The sequence below is a fragment of the Sorex fumeus genome, unplaced genomic scaffold (genome assembly GCF_029834395.1).
Source record: "Sorex fumeus unplaced genomic scaffold, SorFum_2.1 ptg000014l, whole genome shotgun sequence".
Taxonomy (NCBI): Eukaryota; Metazoa; Chordata; class Mammalia; order Eulipotyphla; family Soricidae; genus Sorex; species Sorex fumeus.
Window position 1 is genome coordinate 6,793,553 of NW_026606071.1, and position 19,205 is coordinate 6,812,757.

Sequence of the window (19,205 nt, forward strand, 5' to 3'; positions counted from 1 at the left end):
TTGTATAGACCAGTAATATTCCATTGTGTGTGTGTGTGTTATATCACAATTCTTTTACCCATTCATTTGTACTTGGACACTTGGATTTTTTTCCAGATATTGGCTTTTTTTGAATATTATTGCACTGAATATAGAAATGCAAATGTCTTTTTGATAGTGTTTTGGGACCTTTGGGATAAATGACCATTTTTAAGGAAATAAAACAAACAAAAAAAATCTTAGGCATATTTGGAATCAACCACCTCAAATAACTATGGAAATTCTGAGGAAGAAAAATTGTGAAGCACCGTGTTACCTGACTTCAACTGTACTAGAAAGCAAGAGTAATTAAAAATGGTACAGAAAACGCTTGAGGCTGGAGTGACAATACAGTAGGTAAGGCGCTTGCCTTGCACATGGTGGACCAGGGTTTGATCCCTGGCATCCCATATGATCCTCCAAGCACCACCAGGAGTCATTCCTGAGTGCAGAGATAGGAGTAAATCCTGAGCACTGTCAGATGTAGGAAAAAAATCTGTATGTAAAAAGCAATATATTACTGTTTCTTAACATATTAACTCTTTTATTTCTTACAGACATAATTTTTACACATTAAATTATAACAATATAAATTAATGAACATGTAAGTGAAGAGTTAGGATCAGAAATAGGGGGCAAAAGAAAGCAAGTACAAAGATCCCAAAAGAAAAATAGTTTGGAATGTTTACAAAGACTAGAGTAACTGGTGATTTAAGAACAAAGGGATGACAGCCCTGGCAGACAAAAAAGCCCCAGAACCCAACTGCTGCCATACTCAAGGCCACTCCCCAAACGCTTGGGCCAAGACTCATGCATGAGTGAAGTCCCACAGAACCCAGGTATTGTGGAACTTTGTAACCTTAGACTCTGGGCTCAACGGGACCAGGAGCAGAGATCCTCTGCACACAGTCCAAAGTCTCCAGTGACCCAGGGATCACACCCATAAGCCATCTCCTGCCGGCACCAGATAATCTCACCATCAGCTTCCGTCCAGATCACATGTCTCTTTCTCCTGGAAGGGAGCATAACATGAAGCCTGCCATAGCCATGCCACCAGACTCTGAGCCATGCCGTTTTATTTGGGGTCCCCTAAGGGATCCAGCCCTAGAAGCCGTAAAGCTCTAGAACCCAACTGCCATCATGCTCAAGGCTGCTCCCCACACACTCAGGCCAAGCCTCACGCATGAGTGAACATATTCTTGGACCTAGCAGCCTCATTTGAGGATGAGCGATACATCATAAGACACTCCCTACCCATAAGTACTACACCACATTTGATAGGGTTCAGAGAGTAGGCAACAAATCATAGAGGGAAATATATATATGCATATATACATATTTTCATATATGTATATGAAAGTTCACATCACTCAACCTTTAACATGCTAGTGATATCCTAAAGAATATATTAATGGCCCCTGCCAAAATAGAACAATCTTCACATTGTTTCCTACATGAATACTTTTTTTGTAAGCATTTTCAGCAGTTCTTCATAACAGACAATACAAAATATATTATTTCGGTTGTGCTTTGGGACAGGGATCGAGGCTTGAGATGGAAACATCCCAAGATATGTGTAATGGTGGTGGGATTGGTATTTGAATACTAAATATAATCAAATATTGTGAACTACCTTATAAAATTTTTAAAAATTGGAATGGTAGCACAATGGTAGGGCGTTTGCCTTACAAGCAGCCAACATGGCCGAACCGAGTTCGATTCCTCCTCCCCTCTCGGAGAGCCCGGCAAACTACCGAAAGTATCTCGCCCGCACGGCAGAGCCTGGCAAGCTACCCGTGATGTATTCGATATGCCAAACACAATAACAACAAGTCTCAGGATGGAGACGTTACCGGGCCCACTTGAGCAAATCGATGAACAACGGGAGGACCATGACCGTGAACGTTAAAAAAAAAAAAAAAAAGAACTGAATGGTGCAAGATGTGAAACAGAAGATAGACAGGAGTCGGAGTCTGATGATTCTTATACATTGTGATAAAGGACTTTTATTTCACTGGCGAGTGTAACTTCTATGATGGAATAAGTTCATATTACATTAACTCTCTTGCAGAACATCTAGAAATGATACAAAATATTTTTTTAAATTATGACTATTTGAAGCATTCAGATGCAGGCAAAATTGGGAAGACAAGATATGTAAAAACTTTTAAAAGAAAGTGAAAAAGAAAGTGTTACTACCGAATTTCATGTCAGTGTCTGTGTATATTAACAGTTTTGGTGTACTGTAAACCACAATACCGAGAGAGAGAGAAAGAGAGAGAAAGAGAGAGAGAGAGAGAGCCAGAGAAGAAAATCTCTTGCTATAGAGGCAGGCAGGAGGTGAGGGTGGGCAGTGATGGGAGGGAACTTGGGGACACTAGTGCTGGAAATGTACACTGGTGGATGGATGGGTGTTGAAACAAATTTATTACATTTAACCACTTGGTATAGTAATGCTGTTACAGTGAAAATGAGGGAAGCAGACCTCTCTATACATGTGACCTAATTGAATGATGTAAACTCAATCTTATTGTTGTTATCTAAGCAATCTGCTTGGTTGTTCTTACTCACTATCCCCAAGAACCCAGAAGCTGGATATTTGTGCTATCACAATGTTCATTTATAAACCAATACGATATATTTAGAAAATTTATATTGCTAATTTTTGTGAGAAAAGTATAGACATAATAAAATAAGAACATGTATCCATCCAGCAATACCACTTCTGGGAATATACTCTGGGGACCCAAAAACAAGCAGAAACACCATCTGCACTCTGCTGTTCATTCAGCACTATTCACAATATTCCAGAGTCTGAAAACAACCTGAGTTGCCCAAGAACATATGACTAGATAAAGAAACTATGGTACACCTATACAATGAAATACTGTGCAGAAGTTAGGGAAAATTAAGTCATGAAATTTGATTATAGATGGATGAATATGGAAATTATCATGCTGGGTGAAATGAGTCAGAAAGAGAGGGACAGATATAGAAGGACTCCATTCGTTTGTGCTATATAAAAATATATAATAGAAGACTAATATCCAAGGCCAGGGAAAACAAGGGCTAGGAGGACTGATCAGTCACGGTCATGGTCCTCCCATTGTTCATCAATTTGCTTGAGCGGGCCCAGTAACATCTCCATCGTGAGACTTGTTGTTACTGTGTTTAGCATATCGAATACATCACGAGTAGCTTGCCAGGCTCTGCCATGAGGGCGAGATACTCTTGGTAGCTTGCCAGGCTCTCCAAGAGGGGCGGAGGAATTGAACTCGGGTCGGCCATGTTGGCTGCATGCAAGGCAAATGCCCTACCGCTGTGCTATCACTCCAGCCCGTAGGAGGACTGATCAGTGGTTGGAATCTACCACTAGTATGTGTGGGGCAGTCAGGAGGTAAGATAGAGAAGAGACCAGTATGATGATAATAGTTGGAAGTGATCATGTTGGACAAGAACTGAATGTTAATAGTAGGTAAAAGGATATACACGACAACCTTTCAGTATCTCTATTGCACAAAAGGAGGGAGGGAGGGAGGGAGAGAGAGAGAGAGAGAGATAAGTGCCTGACATAGAGGGTGTGGTGAGGGTGATGGGACGGAAACTGGGGACACACTGGTGCTGGGAAATGTACACTAGTGTAGAGATGGGTGTTGGGATACTGTATGACTGAAACTTAATCATGAACAGCTTTGTAATGGTCTGTTTCACAGTGATTCAAAATAATAATAATAATAATAATGACAACAACAATAATAATAAAGAACATGTACCCACATCTTATTTAACATTGATAAACAAGAAGAAATATAATTGTTCTTTTATTCCTTAAACCAAAATTATCAATCCAGCTTTTAGGCTAACATCACCAAGATGGTGTTCAGGTCTTTATTGAGGTTGGCTGTATTGCCTACATCTTCAGGTTACATGCCCTAAAGCTGATCTTTATTAGAGATGCTATTGATCAGAACCAGGCTTTGGTTGATGGGTCATGCACTGGAGTAAGAAGGCTGGCTATGTCTTTCAAATGCAAGCCACTCGCTGAGTTCATTCTCAAGTTCCCACACAGTGCTCATATAAAGTATGTTCAGAAAGCCTGGGGAAAGACTTCAATAAAAATGGACAACTACAGGATGGACTAGGAAAATTGAAGCTAGAGAAAGGAAAGATAATATAACAGAGTTGGGTGGTTACAGAGTCACAAAGGTAAAGAAAACAGAGAAAAGAATCATCAAGTATGAAACTAGGAAGCTTCAATAGGCGGCTGACTAAAAGCTTCTCAAAACACAGATGCTTCTAAAGCTGTAGATACTGTTGCTGCAAAGGTTCCAGAAAAATAGACAATTACTGCAGGCAAGAAGATTGTAAGAATGTAAATTGAAAACCAACTAACCTTAACTAACAAAAACATTAATTCAGAAGGTTTACCTTACAACAAAAACTTAGTAAGTCCTCAGACAAGGACTTATGTCCCTATGGTGAGATACAATTAATTTTCACAAATTTTCTTTTACGAAAATATTTTTGATCATTCCATTATCCATTCAGTAGTAACAATGTTAAATAAAGTACTTGGGCCTGCTATGGGTATAGGCCTGAGTGGTGGTTGGGAAAATGGAAACAATAATGGAGGAAAGGTGACAGTGGTGATGGGATTGGTGTTGGAATATTAAATGCCTGTAACAACTCATCATGAACAACTTTGCAAACCATGGTGTTTAAATAAAGGTTGAGAGTCTAGCACTTTTAAGCTGATAGAAACTCTGGATCTTTCTAATTTGGGGGAATTTATACCAGTGTATATTAATGTTTGTAAACCAATTGGGACTAGCTTCCTTGACTTAAGAAATGTGTCAGTGGAAATCTATTGAAACTCTCCATAGGTAAGGAAACATTCTGTATTTCCATAGAAAATACAGAGGCTGTTATAAAGTGTAGGTTGACAGAGTGAGCTACTAGCTTTAGTTTTACAACCTTAATCCCAGGTTGAAAGTAGTCACAGAAACACAAAATCTCACCAGCTCAGATCACAAAAAGCTCTTCCCTTTTCCAGCCAGCACAAAGTTATTTATTTTAGTTCACAACAAGCAAATAAAAAGAAAGCATCAGATTCTCTGGCATATCTCTTAGAGACTAGTACCTCATCATTCAAGAGGTACCACCAAGTGGTTAGATTATAAAACCGAATTCCCAATCATTACCATTACCAACATTGAATAAGTTATCAACATGTACTAATCAGAAACTAAAACAAAATATTGCGGTAAGAAGAAAGGAAAAGTAAACACACTTAGTTCTATAACCACTTTGAATTTAATCCAAGAGCAGATAAAAGTTATACGGGGCTTAAGCAACTCATGAGGGACATTCCTCAGCCAAAAAGATTGGTTCCACACTGAGTTCACTTAGGCATCTCCATGGAAACGTAATTTTCAAAATATAAAATCATGATTCTCATAAAATGTAAAAATGAATATATGCCCAAGTTTCACTCAAATTTAGTTAATGAGAAACCCATTAAGATGACAAAAACCAATTCAGAGATTATGAGAAGCTAGGCATATATTAGTGAAGAAACTTTATAATTTGGGGATTAGCTATAAACCTGGTTGATAATGTTTTACAGAATAACAAATCATAATCTGTGAAGTTACAAAAATTATTTACATCTCTACAAGACAAAAATATCCATGTTAATTTTTGTCCTGATGGCATTGTAAAACAGTGGTCAATAGAAAGTTATAGCCAGAACAGCACTGAAAATATCCACCAATTTATAAGGCCATGGTTCCATCCCTGGCATATACCAGAGCATGTGCGCACACATACACTCACACACACACACACACACAAACACAAATACACACACAAATTAAATAAGCTTTCTTTATTCTGCTGAAGACTTTTTGTACTTTTTCTTATAGGAATATGGAAAATATTGCAAGGCACCTACTCATAATTCAGCCTGCGGTGTGAGCTGAAAAATGACTCATTTGCCTACATTCCTATCAGTTGGCGTCTGTTAACGTTAATTTTTTTTTTAATTTTTATTAGTGAGACACCATGAGGTACAGTTGTAGACTTACAAATTTTTTGTGCTTGGGTTTCAATTATACAATGATCAAATACCCATCCCTACACCAGTGCCCATTTCCCACCACCACGGATCCCAGTATCCCTCCCACCCCCCATACCCCCATTCCACCTTGCCTCTGGGGCATTCCCTTTTGTTCTCTCTGTCCTATTGGGTGTTGTGGTTTGCAAGACGCATTGGGTGACAATCACGTTTAGTCTATAGTCTACTTTCAGCATGCTTCTCCCATCCTGGGAGGATCCTCCCAACACCCTTTATTTGGTGCTCCCTTCTCTATCTGAGCTCCCTTTTCCCCTAGCATGTGTCACTGGCCTCCAAGCCATGGAATAAAACTCCTGGTGTTAACGTTAATTTTTTTAAAGATGGTTTTTTAAATCAAATTTTTATAGTTTCTGTGCCCCCAGAGTATCTCTTTAATCGGTGGGTAGCTTCAAGCTTTGTTCTATATACCAAATACAAAGTGGTTATTTCACCCTGGGTTCTATCCTTCATTGTACCACTGGGGGGAGCATAAAACTCACAACGGAGACTGGATGAGAAGAACAGAACCCACAAGAACCTTTCTACACTTAGCACCGCTAGGGGGCAGTTCAGGGACGCACAGAGAGACAGGCTGGGTGAGGAGAGGGAGCTGATGGGAGGGAACCTGGGGACCCTGGTGCTGGAAAACGGGTACTGGTGGAGGGATGGGTCCTGGAGCACTGTATGACTGAAACCTAAACATGAACAGCTTTGTTAGGGCCTATCTCACAGTGATTCAATTTAAAAAAATTTTTTTAAATATATTAAGTAGATATAGAAATAGGTAGATAAATAATACATAGATAAATAAATAAATAAATAAATAAATAAGCCATTGTGCGCCCAAGCCGCATTAAATCCGGAGTGCGCAGGCGCGCCCGGGGAGCGCGCGATTCTATTGGTGGGAATCACCGGAAGAACCCGGCCCCGGAAGTGAAGCGGCCGCCCCCTCCCCGGCGAGCGTGGGTCGGTGAGCGGAGCTTGCTGCGGAGGCTGCCGAGCATCTGCAGTTCCTTTTGTCATCCCGCTCCGCCTTCGCTCACTGTGGACATGCCGGGCCGCGGACTTCGCCAGCAGAACGGCGCGGGGCAGGTCGCCGCGAGCTGCGCGGCCGCGCGCAGGGAAGATCTTAGCAACAGGGTGAGTGTGTGGGCTTGGAAGCCCGGACGGGGACGGGAGACGTGGCGGCGTCGCTCGGCCCCCTTCGAGGCTCCGTCTTACTAGTGCCGACGGGCCTGGGTTTTTGCTAGCAAAAACAAAAAAATCAAAACAAACCAAAAAAAGAGATTATTAATCCTTTTTATTCACAGCACCGGAAGTCTCCAGTTAAAGGGAGATGTTTGAGATGAGATCAAGATGAGATCTAGGCGGCAGTGAGACAGGGGTGTGGTTGGGATTTTGGGGGTTTTTTTTGTTTGTTTTTCTTTTTACGAGTTTTCAGAAATGACGTCTGCCCGAAAGCCGCCCCGAATATTCGCTCTCTCAGACAGTGGCCGCGGTCCATGCCCCAGGAGGTGGGCAACAACCTTGACGTCATCGGAGACCTCGGTGTTTCTGAGGTTCCTTTCACATCGTCACGCCCTCCCATCACCGTGTTCATCTCGCTCCCATCCTCATTAATCTTTTGCTTTCTTTCCACCTGCTTGCCGCTAAAAGCTAGAGAATCGAATATTCTGTACTTAAATAATCCTGAAAAAAAAAACGCATCTGTCACTCCTCCCTTCCCCCCCACCACCCAAAAAGGTGAGGCAATGTTCTCTACATCTCAACTGTCATAAATAGACCTTTCCAGCGATCAAAGATGGGAACGCTTATGGGTACTGAGATGTTCCAGATTCTATTTTGTTCCTGCCCAGTAAAGTGAAATGTAGACCTGCCATTCCTAAAAAAATAAGTGGGAAAGCTATATTCAAATACTAAATTGGACGGGTCCTGTACAAATTCTGCCTGGAAATTGAACGCAGGCTAGTCTGCATCATCGCAACTGGAGAGGCTGGGAGGGGCCACCCTCTTGTTGCTGGGCATCCGTTTCCACCTTGCGCAGTCCATTCTGATCACTGCGGCGGCAGCTTCCATTTTTATGTGGCACGCCCCAAATTGTGTGATACAGGATAAAGATTATAAAACCTGCTTTCAGGGGTACCCGTGTAGTCATAAACACAGTAACTGCACTTGAAGAGAGAGAAGAATTAAGCTTCCACTCCTTGGACCCTTACCTAATAATAACAAAGGATACCAGTGTAAACCAGTGCCAAGTGCCCTCACTCTGGTCTTTGAGCTACAAAGGACATTTAATGCAAGATGGAAAGGGATATGTCTGCCATACTGCCCCAGGGAGGGCATTTTTATATTTCTTGTCTGAACCATTTATTTTATAAATACGAAGAAAGTATTGGTATTGAGAGGCAGGACCGAAGTAGCCTACCTCATATCCCATCTGCTTTTTTATTGCTTTGGGTGTATTTTTTTAAAGGTGTAAACTTTGCTTATATCTTACATCTCTATAAATGGTGCAGCAGCTGTGGCCTTTGCAAGAATCCTCGATGTTAAGACATAGCTTAACGTTTATCAGGTTCTCCCACCTGTGCCCCTAGCGGGCTGCTTGTGAAAAAGATACATAATCACATACACATGTTTAGGCAGTGGTTTAGGATAGCCCCCTTATCCAGTCTCTGATTTTAAAGGAGCTTCACTTGAACATTGGAACCCTCTAAGATCTTTTCTTTTATTTTAATAGATTAAAGAACAAAAAATTGTTGTGGATGAGCTTTCTAATCTGAAGAAGAATCGGGTGAGTTGTGAGAGCAATTCTGATTAGTATGTGGGAAGGTTTGATCATATCATTATTAAGTAATTATTAAAGTTAGGAGAATGACATTAAAAGTCTGTATTATATTTGTACTTAGAATGTCAAGATTTCAGTCTTTAAAAAGCATTTTTTTCCGTTGGACACCTGCATTATAGAAAAGGGAAGGAATGGGAAGGAAAGAAACAGAGTGAGGAATAAGAAAAGGTGGGCAGGAAGTAACAGGTGCCTCAGACACATTGGCAGTATAAAGGTGATGTATATTTGTAACTGAACCACAGAGCTAACAAAACTGAAAGGCATGAGATCCAAACCCCAACAACCAAACTTAAAAATGTGCCTGTCTAGGAGGCAGGCTGGGGGTCGGTAGGAAACCTGGGGACATTGGAGGAAAGAAGTTGACCTTGGTGGTAGTAGGATTGGTGTAGGAACATTGTGTGCCTAAAACTCAACTGTGAGTAGCCTTGTTAAAAAAAAATTAAGAAGTTTTGGCAGGGGACCACTCCCAGTGGTACTTAGGGAACTGTATTTGTGGTGCTGGGCATCGAACTGGGGTCAGCTGTATACAGGGAAAGCACTTTATTTCCTGTTCTAGTTTGCCAGCCCCTCAACATCTTTTTTTAGGTAAATTGGAAATGTAAAAAGTGTCTAAGACTTTTTTTTTTTTTTTGCTTTTTTGTGGGGGAGGTGGGCTCATACCTGGTGATGCACAGGGGTTATTCTTGGCTCTGTACTCAGGAATTATACCTGGCGGTGCTCAGGGGACCATATGGGATGCTGGGAATTGAACCCGGGGTTGGCCGCGTGCAAGGCAAACGCCCTACCCGCTGTGCTATTGCTCCAGCCCCCTAAAGTGTCCAAGACTTTAAATGCAGGTCACATCACTTTTTTTTTTTTGAAGTCAGATAAAGTATTTATTTGAGAAAAAATAAGTGGACAAGTTGGATAAAGCTCAAGTGATGTTTGCTTTCTCACACACCATTTAAGCATGTAGTAATAAATACATGGTCTATACTCCCAATTTGGTTTTATTTTATTTATTTATTTTTTTGGTGAAGCAAAGTAGTTTTTATTGAAGATGTGTGAGTGGGGGTGGTAGGGGAGAGAAAGAGAAAACAGAGAAAGAGAATACATGCTTGAAAAAAGCAGGCAAGGCTTATATTACTTTTAAACCAATGATATTGCTTTTACTATGATATATTGAAGCTGTAGTCAATAATGGTATTTTTTTAAATTTGGTGTTTACATTTGAAATAATTATAAATATATGGAGAGAAAAGAGGAACTACCCAAAATGGACACGGATAATGTGGGGGATAGTGGATAAATTGCACCCCTTTTTCAAAATAAATTTTAACCAAATCTTCTATGTTTAACATAGTTGTGTTAACTTCCATTCATATAACAGTAAACAAAGAAATACTTTGTTATAGTTATAACACCAAAATATACATTTTAAAGTTTAAGAAGAAATTATTTTGCTTTAAAGCATTTTGAAGATTATTGAAAAACCAACATTTTTAATACCATCACTAGTGGAACATCAGAAATTATATAAGTTTTCGAGAGGGCAGATTGACATTTTCTGTCAGTGCCTGGAAATTATGTAACAATTTGACTCCTTTCCATTTATAGGAATTAAGATTCAGGAACGAATCTTGGGATTGCACAAAGATTTGGTTAAAAGAGGTTTATTCCTCTGAAAATACAGAAATTCATCCCAGAATTGATGTATTATACTGAAAAGTTGGTAACAAATGTTTACAACTTGAGAACTTTTCCAAATACACTCTTTTGTTAGGGGGAACACATTCAGTGGCGCTCAGGAGGCTGGCGACGTGCTGGGGCCACTCCCCAAGGTGCTCAGGTAACCATGTGGTGCTGGGGTTCAAACCCAGAGCTCTCATGCAGAACATGTGCTCCATTAACTGTGCTGTTTCCCCAGACCCCACCCAAATAAGCTCTAATGTGTTGTACCCGTACAGTAGTAGTATAAGGGAATGCTTGTGAGTAAGAAAATATGTTCTCAATATGTTTATCACTAATAGCATATTATAGATCTATAGTTATATGTAATAATTTCAGGTGTTCAAGAAAAGTAATATTTTTAGTAAAACTATGCAGAGAGAAAAGTTTTTCTTCGGTGTTAATGGTAGTAGTTTCTAAATGTTAGGGTAGTGGGGTGTGTTTTGTTTACATGCATCTGCTCAAGTATTGTTCTGTACGTGTTAGTGAAACTCAAGAAGTGATGATAGAGTTTAGAGTTTTGACCTTTGCTGATTTTTAGGGCAAATCACAATATGAGCCTAAATTATGTTTTGCAGAGAGTCTATAGGCAGCAGCAGAACAGCAGCATATTCTTTCTTGGGGACCGAACAGAAATATTTTCTGAAAGCAAAAGTAAGTTGGTGTTTTTTTGTTTGTTTGTGTTTTAATATGTTAATAGTTTTTTGTAGTCTTTTTATAGAAATTCATGCTAGATGGTTCTTTAGTAAAATAAAATGTTTGTTTTTGTTTTGGGACCTCACCTGGCACTGCTCAGGGGTTATTGACTCTGGACTCAGAAATCATTCATGGTGGTGCTCAAGGGACCTTATGGGATGCTGGGGATCAGACTCAGGTCAGCCACATGCAAGGCAAAAACACCCTACCCATTGTACTGTTGCTCTAGCCCCTAAAATAAATTTTCTAAGGAATAAATAATAATCTATCGATAGCAGCAAGATAATCATTCTATGAAACCATGAAGATAGATAAAGGACTGAGGGCACATTTTACTGACTGGAGCCCTGATTTAATCCCTGACACTAAGGGAATCCCTGACTCCCAAACATGCAGTAGCCCCTGGGCATAAGAAAGAGGGAAGGGAGGGAAGGATCCATTATATTTTAAAATGTTTTTATTTTATTTGAGTTCTAAGATAAAGTCTATTTCCAAGGAGAGAAGTCTAAGATTCATGATAGAGCCTACAGTATCTGTCTATAGAGTGTTTTTATAGATAAAGGTTGGGTGTTGGGATACCTGTTAGTTACGTAGTACGGTTGTTTCATTTTCTACAAATTCGCTTTCCAAAGATGAAAATGCTAGATTAAAAAAAAAATTTGATACTTGAAATGTGCTAGCACAGTGTGTTTGTGTCTTAGATACTAGATACGAATAACTATTCAGCCACTTTCTACCTTTGTGATTTTGAGTAAATTACTTTAGACTTTACAAAGTCTTGTAGGATTTAAATTAAGTAAATAAGGTGCATAGCACCATGCAAAATGAGTGTTTAATAAACTATTGTTCTAAAAGATAATAATCACAGGACTATAGAGATAAAGTAACAGGTAAGGCACTTACCTTGCATGTGTGCGGCCCGCATTTAATTCCTGGCACCTCACACACCTCATACAGTCCTCTGAGCCCCACCAGGAGTGATTCTTAAGCACAGAACCCTGAACACTGCCAGGTGTGGCCCAAAACCCAAAAAATGTATATAGTCTCCCCCTCTCCTAAGGCCTCACATGCAAAGCATGTGTTCTAGTACTGAGACACATACTTGTAAAAGAACCCCATTCTTTTTTTTTTTTTTTTTTTTTTTGAGACACCATGAGATAGAGTTACAACGCTGATCATGGTCAGGTTTCAGTCATACAATGAAGAACCCCATTCTTTATTAGAAGCCTGTTACCGTTATTTTGGCAGTATACAGTGCATGTATACTGAAATAGTTTGTTCTTTCTAAATAACCTATGTTTAGCCTGGGTTCAAAAGTATTAATTTTAGGGCCAGTGCAGCACGTGGTTCCCTGAGCACCGCCAGGAGTAATCCCTGAGTAGAGAACCAGGAGTAACCCCTAAGCATTGCTGGCTGTGATTCAAAAGCAAAAAAAACAGGAGATAATATTGGTTTTATTTGATATTTCTTTTTCGCACCTCTATAGATGTGTTGGATAATCTGAGAAAAGAGTACCAAGAAGTAGAAAACTTGGAGAAGACCAAAAGCACCAAATAGTCCGTTTAATTTCATGTAAAATGTGTGGCATTTGTTGCTTGGTAAGCTTCTCTGTTGAGCATTTCAGCAAAGACTTGAAAGAAAGTTTACTGTCTAATCTTACTCGAAGAGGCCCCAATAGTAGTAAACAATTGTCAAAGTCCAATGTTCACTACCAGTGTTTATTTTCTGGTCATGTCCTTCACTTGAGAGGGGGTTTGACTGCCCAGCCTGTGGAAGATGAAGGCGGCAATGTGTTCCTGTGGAATGGAGAAGTCTTTGGTGGAGTAAAGGTTGAAGCTGAAGAGAATGATACTCAAGTAATGTTTCGTTTTCTTTCTGCATGTAAGACTGACTGTGATATTTTGTCACTCTTCTCAGAAGTTCGGGGTCCGTGGTCCTTTATATATTATCAAGCATCTAGTCACTACTTATGGTTCGGTAGGGATTTTTTTGGTCGTCGTAGTTTACTTTGGCATTTTAGTGATTCAGAGAAGAGTTTCTGCCTCTCTTCTGTGGGTGCCCACATATCTGGTGGGATCCAGCTGTGGCAAGAAGTTCCGGCATCTGGAATTTTCAGAATCGATCTCAAGTCTACTTCTGTTTCCAGATGTTTGGTTCTGAAATTGTATCCCTGGAAATCTGTTCTTGGGGAGAATGGTGTCAGTGAACATGTTAGTACCCTGCTTCGTCCCTCGGCAGACTTGCCTCCCTTTGTATTAGTTGAAGTAAATGAAGCTAACCTGTGTCTTAGTGAGCCTGTCGTCCCTTTAAATATGATGTCACCACCAGCCTCATTTGCAACTGAGTGCAGCGTCCTTCCCAGTGGCCCACCTACAAGAGAGACACTTCAGGTTTTTCTTACTGATGAACACACGATGCAAACAGTACAGCAATTCATCGATGTCCTGAGTACCGCAGTCAAGAAACGTGTCTTGTATTTACCTAGGGACAAAAACCTGACACCCAATGAAGTTTTAGAAGCCCGTGATAAAAAAGCAAATGTCGCGATACTTTTTTCTGGAGGCATTGATTCCATGGTTCTTGCAGCCCTTGCTGATCGATACATCCCTTTAGATGAACCAATTGATCTTCTTAACGTGGCTTTCATGATTAAAGAAACAACCAGTAACCAAAAAGGTGGTAAACAGAAAAACCATCGCAAAACATCTTCAGAAGAATCCTTTGCTGCTGATCCTGATAAACAGTTTGATGTCCCAGATCGAATCACAGGAAGAGCAGGACTTAAAGAACTAAAAACTGCTAGCCCTTCTCGGATTTGGAATTTTATTGAAATTAATGTTTCTCTGGAAGAACTGCAAAACTTAAGAAGCACCCGAATATGCCACTTGATCCAGCCTTTGGAAACAGTTTTGGATGACAGCATTGGTTGTGCGGTCTGGTTTGCTTCTAGAGGTGTTGGTCGGCTGGTCACCCAGGATGAAGTGAAACTGTATCAGAGTAGTGCAAAGGTATGGCACAATGGAACTTTTGAAATCAAAGTAAAGCTTTTTGCATTTCGGTTGAACTTAAGAACTATGAGTTGAGGTTTTTTTGTTGTTGTTTTTGTTTGTTTTTCTGAAACTGTTACCTTTGTGATTATAATTGGTGTGGGGTAAAGGGTTCCCAAGCATTTCTTAGGAGATCTGGGAACCCTTTGACGATTTTCACCCAAGCTGACAGTGCAAGGGTCCGAGGTTACATTGCTACTTGTACATGGTCTCGGTCTCTAAGCCAGGGATGCTCTAGGCAACCCAGTAGTGCCTGAGGCCTCCAGGACTGTGCCCCACAAGGTTTGGGGCATCATGGAGCTGGGATCCAAGCTTAGGTGTTAGACATCTTAATTGCTATACCAGTTCCTGTCCCCAAGATTAGAATTTTCCTTGCAATTTATTTTATGGTATTTTACATCTCATAGACTTAACACTGTTTTGCCTTTGTTGTCTTCGGTACCATATCCTAGATAACAGTTTTTTATGGATTTCTCTCTAGGTGGTTCTTACTGGAATTGGAGCAGATGAGCAGCTTGCAGGATATTCTCGTCATCGTGTCTGCTTTCAGACACATGGGCTAGAAGGATTGAACAGGGAAATCAAAATGGAAATTGGTCGAATTTCTTCTCGAAATCTTGGTCGTGATGACAGAGTTATCAGTGATCATGGAAAAGAAGCAAGGTAATTCAGATTATCTGAGTTTTTGGTTAATTTTGTGAAATCAGTAGAGTAACAAAGTTTTTTAGGTTGTGTTTGTTTGTTTGTTTGAACAATAATATCGGTTGTATGTTACAAACACAGATAAGCAAAACTCTGGAATGCCAGAGTAGCTTAGATCTAAGTCATTGTGTATTTTGACATATTAACAGTAATCTAGTGTTTTATTTTTATTTATTTTTTTTAATCATTTTTTTTATTAGTGAAACACCATGAAGTACATTTATAGACTTATAAATTTTTGTGCTTGGGTTTCAGTTATACAATGATCAAGTACCCATCCCTCCACCAGTGCCCATCCTCCCCCACCACGGGTCCTAGCATCCCTCCCACCCCCCCGTCCCACCCTGCCGCTGTGGCAGGGCATTCCCCATTGTTCTCTCTCTCTTCTTTTGGGTACTGTGTTTTGCCAGAGAGGCATTGAGTGGCAATCATGTTTGGTCTATAGACTACTTTTAGCATGTCTCTCCCACTCTGGGAGGGTCTTCACAACACCCTTTATTTGGTGCTCTCTTCTCTATCTGAGCTTCCTTTTCACCTAGCGCATGTGCCTGGCCTTCAAGTCATGGAGCAAAATTCCTGGTACTAATCTCAGCCATTCCTGGGTGTTAGTCTCCCGTTTTGTTGCTTTATGTTCCCCAGATGAATGTAATCTTTCTGTGTCTATCCCGCTCTTTCTGACTCATTTCGCTTAACATGATACTTTCCATGTAGTACCACTTGTATGTAAATTTCATAACTTCATCTTTTCTAACAGCTACATAGTACTCCATTGTGTAAATGTACCAAAGTTTCTTTAACCAGTCATCTGTTCTTGGGCACTCAGGTTTTTTCCAGATTCTGGCTATTGTAAAGAGTGCTGCAATGAACAAACAATTGCAGATGTCACTTCGACTATACCTTTTTGCCTCTCTGGGATATATTCCCAGGAGTGCTATAGCTGGGTCAAATGGGAGATCAGATTCTAATTTTTTGAGAATCGTCCATACTGTTTTCCAAAAGGGTTGGACCAGCCTGCATTCCCACCAGCAGTGAAGGAGGGTCCCTTTCTCGCCACATCCGCGCCAGCACCTATTGCTTTTGTTCTTGTGGATGTGGGCCAGTCTCTGTGGTGTGAAATGATATCTCATTGTTGTTTTGATCTGCATCTCTCTGATGATTAGTGATGTAGAGCATTTTCTCATGTGCCTTTTTGCCATTCGGATTTCTTCTTTGCAAAAGTTTCTGTTCATTTCCTCGCCCCATTTTTTGATGGGGTTGGGTGATTTCTTCTTGTGTAGTTTAACCAGTACCTTGTATATCCTTGATATCAACCCCTTGTCGGATGTGTATTTGGTGAATATTCTTTCCCATTCTGTAGGCTGTCTTTGTATTTTGGTCACTGTTTCTTTTGAGGTGCAGAAGCTTCTTAGTTTAAGATAGTCCCATTTGTCTATCTCTGTTTTCACTTGCTCGGCCAGTGGCGTGACATCTTTGAAGATACCACTAACTTCAATATCGTGGAGAGTTTTGCCAACTTTGTCTTCAATAAACATTATGGATTCCGGTCTGATGTTGAGGTCATAAATCCATTTCGATCTTACTTTTGTGCATGGCGTTAGGCAGAGATCTGAGCCCACTTTTTTGCATGTAGCCATCCAGTTTTGCCAGCACAATTTATTAAAGAGGCTTTCCCTGCTCCATTTCACTTTTCTTGCCCCCTTATCCAAGATTAGATGATTATATGTTTGGGAGGAGATGTCAGTATATTCAACTCTGTTCCATTGGTCTGCAACTCTGCCTTTGTTCCAGTACCATGCTGTTTTGATTATTACTGCTTTGTAGTAGAGCTTGAAGTTAGGTAGGTTGATTCCTCCCAATTTCTTTTTCCCAAGAATTGCTTTAGCTATTCGTGGGGGCTTATTGTTCCATATAAATTTCAGGAGTGTTTGCTCCATTTCTTTAAATTTGCTTTTGCATTTATTTTCTTATAAAATTCATTTAACAAATGCCTTTACCCTTTCCAGCCTCTCCTTTCGAGCTGAACGTAATGAAATAGAATCCCATTGTGACTTGGTTGCATTTTGAGGAATCGGAGGGGGAGGAGAGTATTAAGAATTTTAAATCAGAGCCCAGAGAGTGCATGTTTTGTGTACACGCAAGAGGCCTGAGTTTGACTGCCAATCCTGCACAGTTCCTCCGGCTCATCTGTTGTGAATCACAAGCATATTCACCCCTGAGCACCACTGGGTATAAGCTAAAGCAAACAGAATTTCTGTAATTGAAAAAGAACAGAATTGGGCCTGGAGAGATTGTACAGAGGAAGGGTGCTGGCCTTGCCTGCAGCCAGCCCAGGTTCTGTCCCTGGCATCCCAGGTGATCCCACAGGCATTGCCAGAAGTAACCATTGAACATTGCCATGTGTGGCCCCCCAAAAACCAAAAAAAAAAAAAAACCAATTTTTAGGAAAGAAGAAAAGAGAAAATGCAAGTTATTTTTTCAAATCTAATACTTTATTCTGTTCACTAGTTTCTCACCACTTAAGTGAAATGAAACATCTTTGTTGCCATTTAAGTATTTCATAAGGTCAGAATTGTAGATTAATTCTGTATAGGGATCATATCCTGAAATTGCAATTTCTTTGGATCTAATAGAGATCAAGCACAGATTGAATAATTAAGCCATGTTTGTTTTCAAGGCATCCCTAAAAATATCTTGTGAAGCAAAATTATTTCTTGACAGCATATGTTTTATCCATTTAGCAATATTTTTCTTGTAGAATATTTATTTTAAAAGACATGAAACAGTTTTTTAGTGTGATTAAATTTGAGCTGTAAAGTTATGGAGCACGGACTTTTAGAAAAGTAGTAGCACAGCACTGTAGCACTGTCCTCCCGTTGTTCATCGATTTGCTCGAACAGGCACCAGTAACGTCTCACAACAAAGTGTGAAACCTGTTGTTACTGTTTTTGGCATATCGAATATGTCACGGGTAGCTTGCCAGGCTTTGCCATGCGGGCGAGATACTCTCAGTAGCTTGCCAGGCTCTCTAAGAGGGGTGGAAGAACAGAACCCAAGTCAGCCGCATGCAAGACAGACACGCTACTCGCTATGTTATTGCTCCAGCCCAGAAAAGTAGTATTCAGAAAAAATAGTTCTTTGCTAGAAATTTTAACTGAATGTAAAAAAGAATAGTTACAGTGTTTATATTTATCTATTTCAGATTTCCTTTCTTGGATGAAAACGTTGTCTCCTTCCTAAATTCTCAACCAATCTGGGTAAAAGCAAACCTGACTCTCCCCCGTGGGCTTGGTGAAAAGCTGCTTTTGCGTCTTGCAGCCATGGAACTTGGATTAACGACCTCCGCACTTCTGCCAAAACGGGCCATGCAGTTTGGATCCAGAATTGCAAAAATGGAAAAGAAAAATGAAAAGTCATCTGACAAATGTGGAAGACTGCAACTCATAGAAAATCTTTCTCTTGGCAAGGAAAATTCCAGTGATTTGTCAACTTAAGATTTATTTGCATGATAATTAAATAAAACATTGCTGCTTTGCTCTGCTATAATGTGGTCACTTTAAAGTTCGTACAGTATAGAACTGGAACCATAGTACAGCGAGCAGGATGCCTGCCTTGCATGCTCCACATTTAGGTTCTATCTCCATCACCCCATATGATCCCTCAAACCTCTGAGAGCCCTGAATGCTACCTGCCAGGTGTGAGCCCCCCCTCCCTCCTCAAAAAAAAAAAAAGGTTCCTTTGGTAAATTTTTCTTTACTGTAGCACTGTCCTCCCTTTGTTCATCAATTTGCTCAAGCAGGCACCAGTAATGTCTCACAACAAATTGTGAGACTTGTTACTGTTTTTGGCATATCGAATACATCACGGGGAGCTTGCCAGGCTTTGCTGTTCAGGCGAGGTACTCTTGGTACTCTTGTCTATCAAGGCATAGTTAACCAGCTTTGCTGGGCTCTCCGAGATGGGCAGAGGAATCAAACTCAGGTCGGCCGCATGCAAGGCAAATGCCCTACCCGCTGTGCTATCACTCCAGCCCAATTTATACAGCCAATGTAGTCAAACTGAGTCTCTTGGAAGGAAG

The 19,205-nt window shown here is 40.4% G+C and overlaps 2 protein-coding genes across 2 annotated transcripts; both read left to right on the top strand.

Moving 5' to 3' along the window:
- Positions 1–7,183: 7,183 nt before the first annotated feature.
- On the top strand, positions 7,184–12,938 carry ASDURF (ASNSD1 upstream open reading frame). Its single transcript, XM_056111965.1, has 5 exons — positions 7,184–7,273; positions 8,871–8,924; positions 10,741–10,806; positions 11,264–11,339; positions 12,868–12,938. The coding sequence occupies exons 1-5, from the start codon at positions 7,184–7,186 to the stop codon at positions 12,936–12,938; spliced, it is 357 nt and encodes a 118-aa protein (XP_055967940.1).
- ASNSD1 (asparagine synthetase domain containing 1) lies at positions 8,871–18,636 on the top strand. The gene is made up of 5 exons (XM_056111795.1): positions 8,871–8,924; positions 11,264–11,339; positions 12,868–14,389; positions 14,910–15,091; positions 18,330–18,636. Exons 3-5 carry the CDS (start codon positions 12,959–12,961, stop codon positions 18,619–18,621), a joined length of 1,905 nt encoding a protein of 634 aa, XP_055967770.1. The 5' UTR covers positions 8,871–8,924; positions 11,264–11,339; positions 12,868–12,958; the 3' UTR covers positions 18,622–18,636.
- The last annotated feature ends 569 nt before the right edge of the window (positions 18,637–19,205 follow it).

What these genes read in the sequence shown, in the direction of transcription:
- ASNSD1 (XM_056111795.1), top strand. Translation starts at nt 12,959, where the DNA reads ATGTGTGGCATTTGTTGCTTGGTAAGCTTCTCTGTTGAGCATTTCAGC. An exon ending in TGTATCAGAGTAGTGCAAAG is followed by an intron (nt 14,390 to 14,909) that starts GTATGGCACAAT and finishes ATTTCTCTCTAG; the next exon opens with GTGGTTCTTACTGGAATTGG. An exon ending in GATCATGGAAAAGAAGCAAG is followed by an intron (nt 15,092 to 18,329) that starts GTAATTCAGATT and finishes TATCTATTTCAG; the next exon opens with ATTTCCTTTCTTGGATGAAA.
- ASDURF (XM_056111965.1), top strand. Translation starts at nt 7,184, where the DNA reads ATGCCGGGCCGCGGACTTCGCCAGCAGAACGGCGCGGGGCAGGTCGCC. An exon ending in GGGAAGATCTTAGCAACAGG is followed by an intron (nt 7,274 to 8,870) that starts GTGAGTGTGTGG and finishes TTATTTTAATAG; the next exon opens with ATTAAAGAACAAAAAATTGT. An exon ending in CTAATCTGAAGAAGAATCGG is followed by an intron (nt 8,925 to 10,740) that starts GTGAGTTGTGAG and finishes CTCTTTTGTTAG; the next exon opens with GGGGAACACATTCAGTGGCG.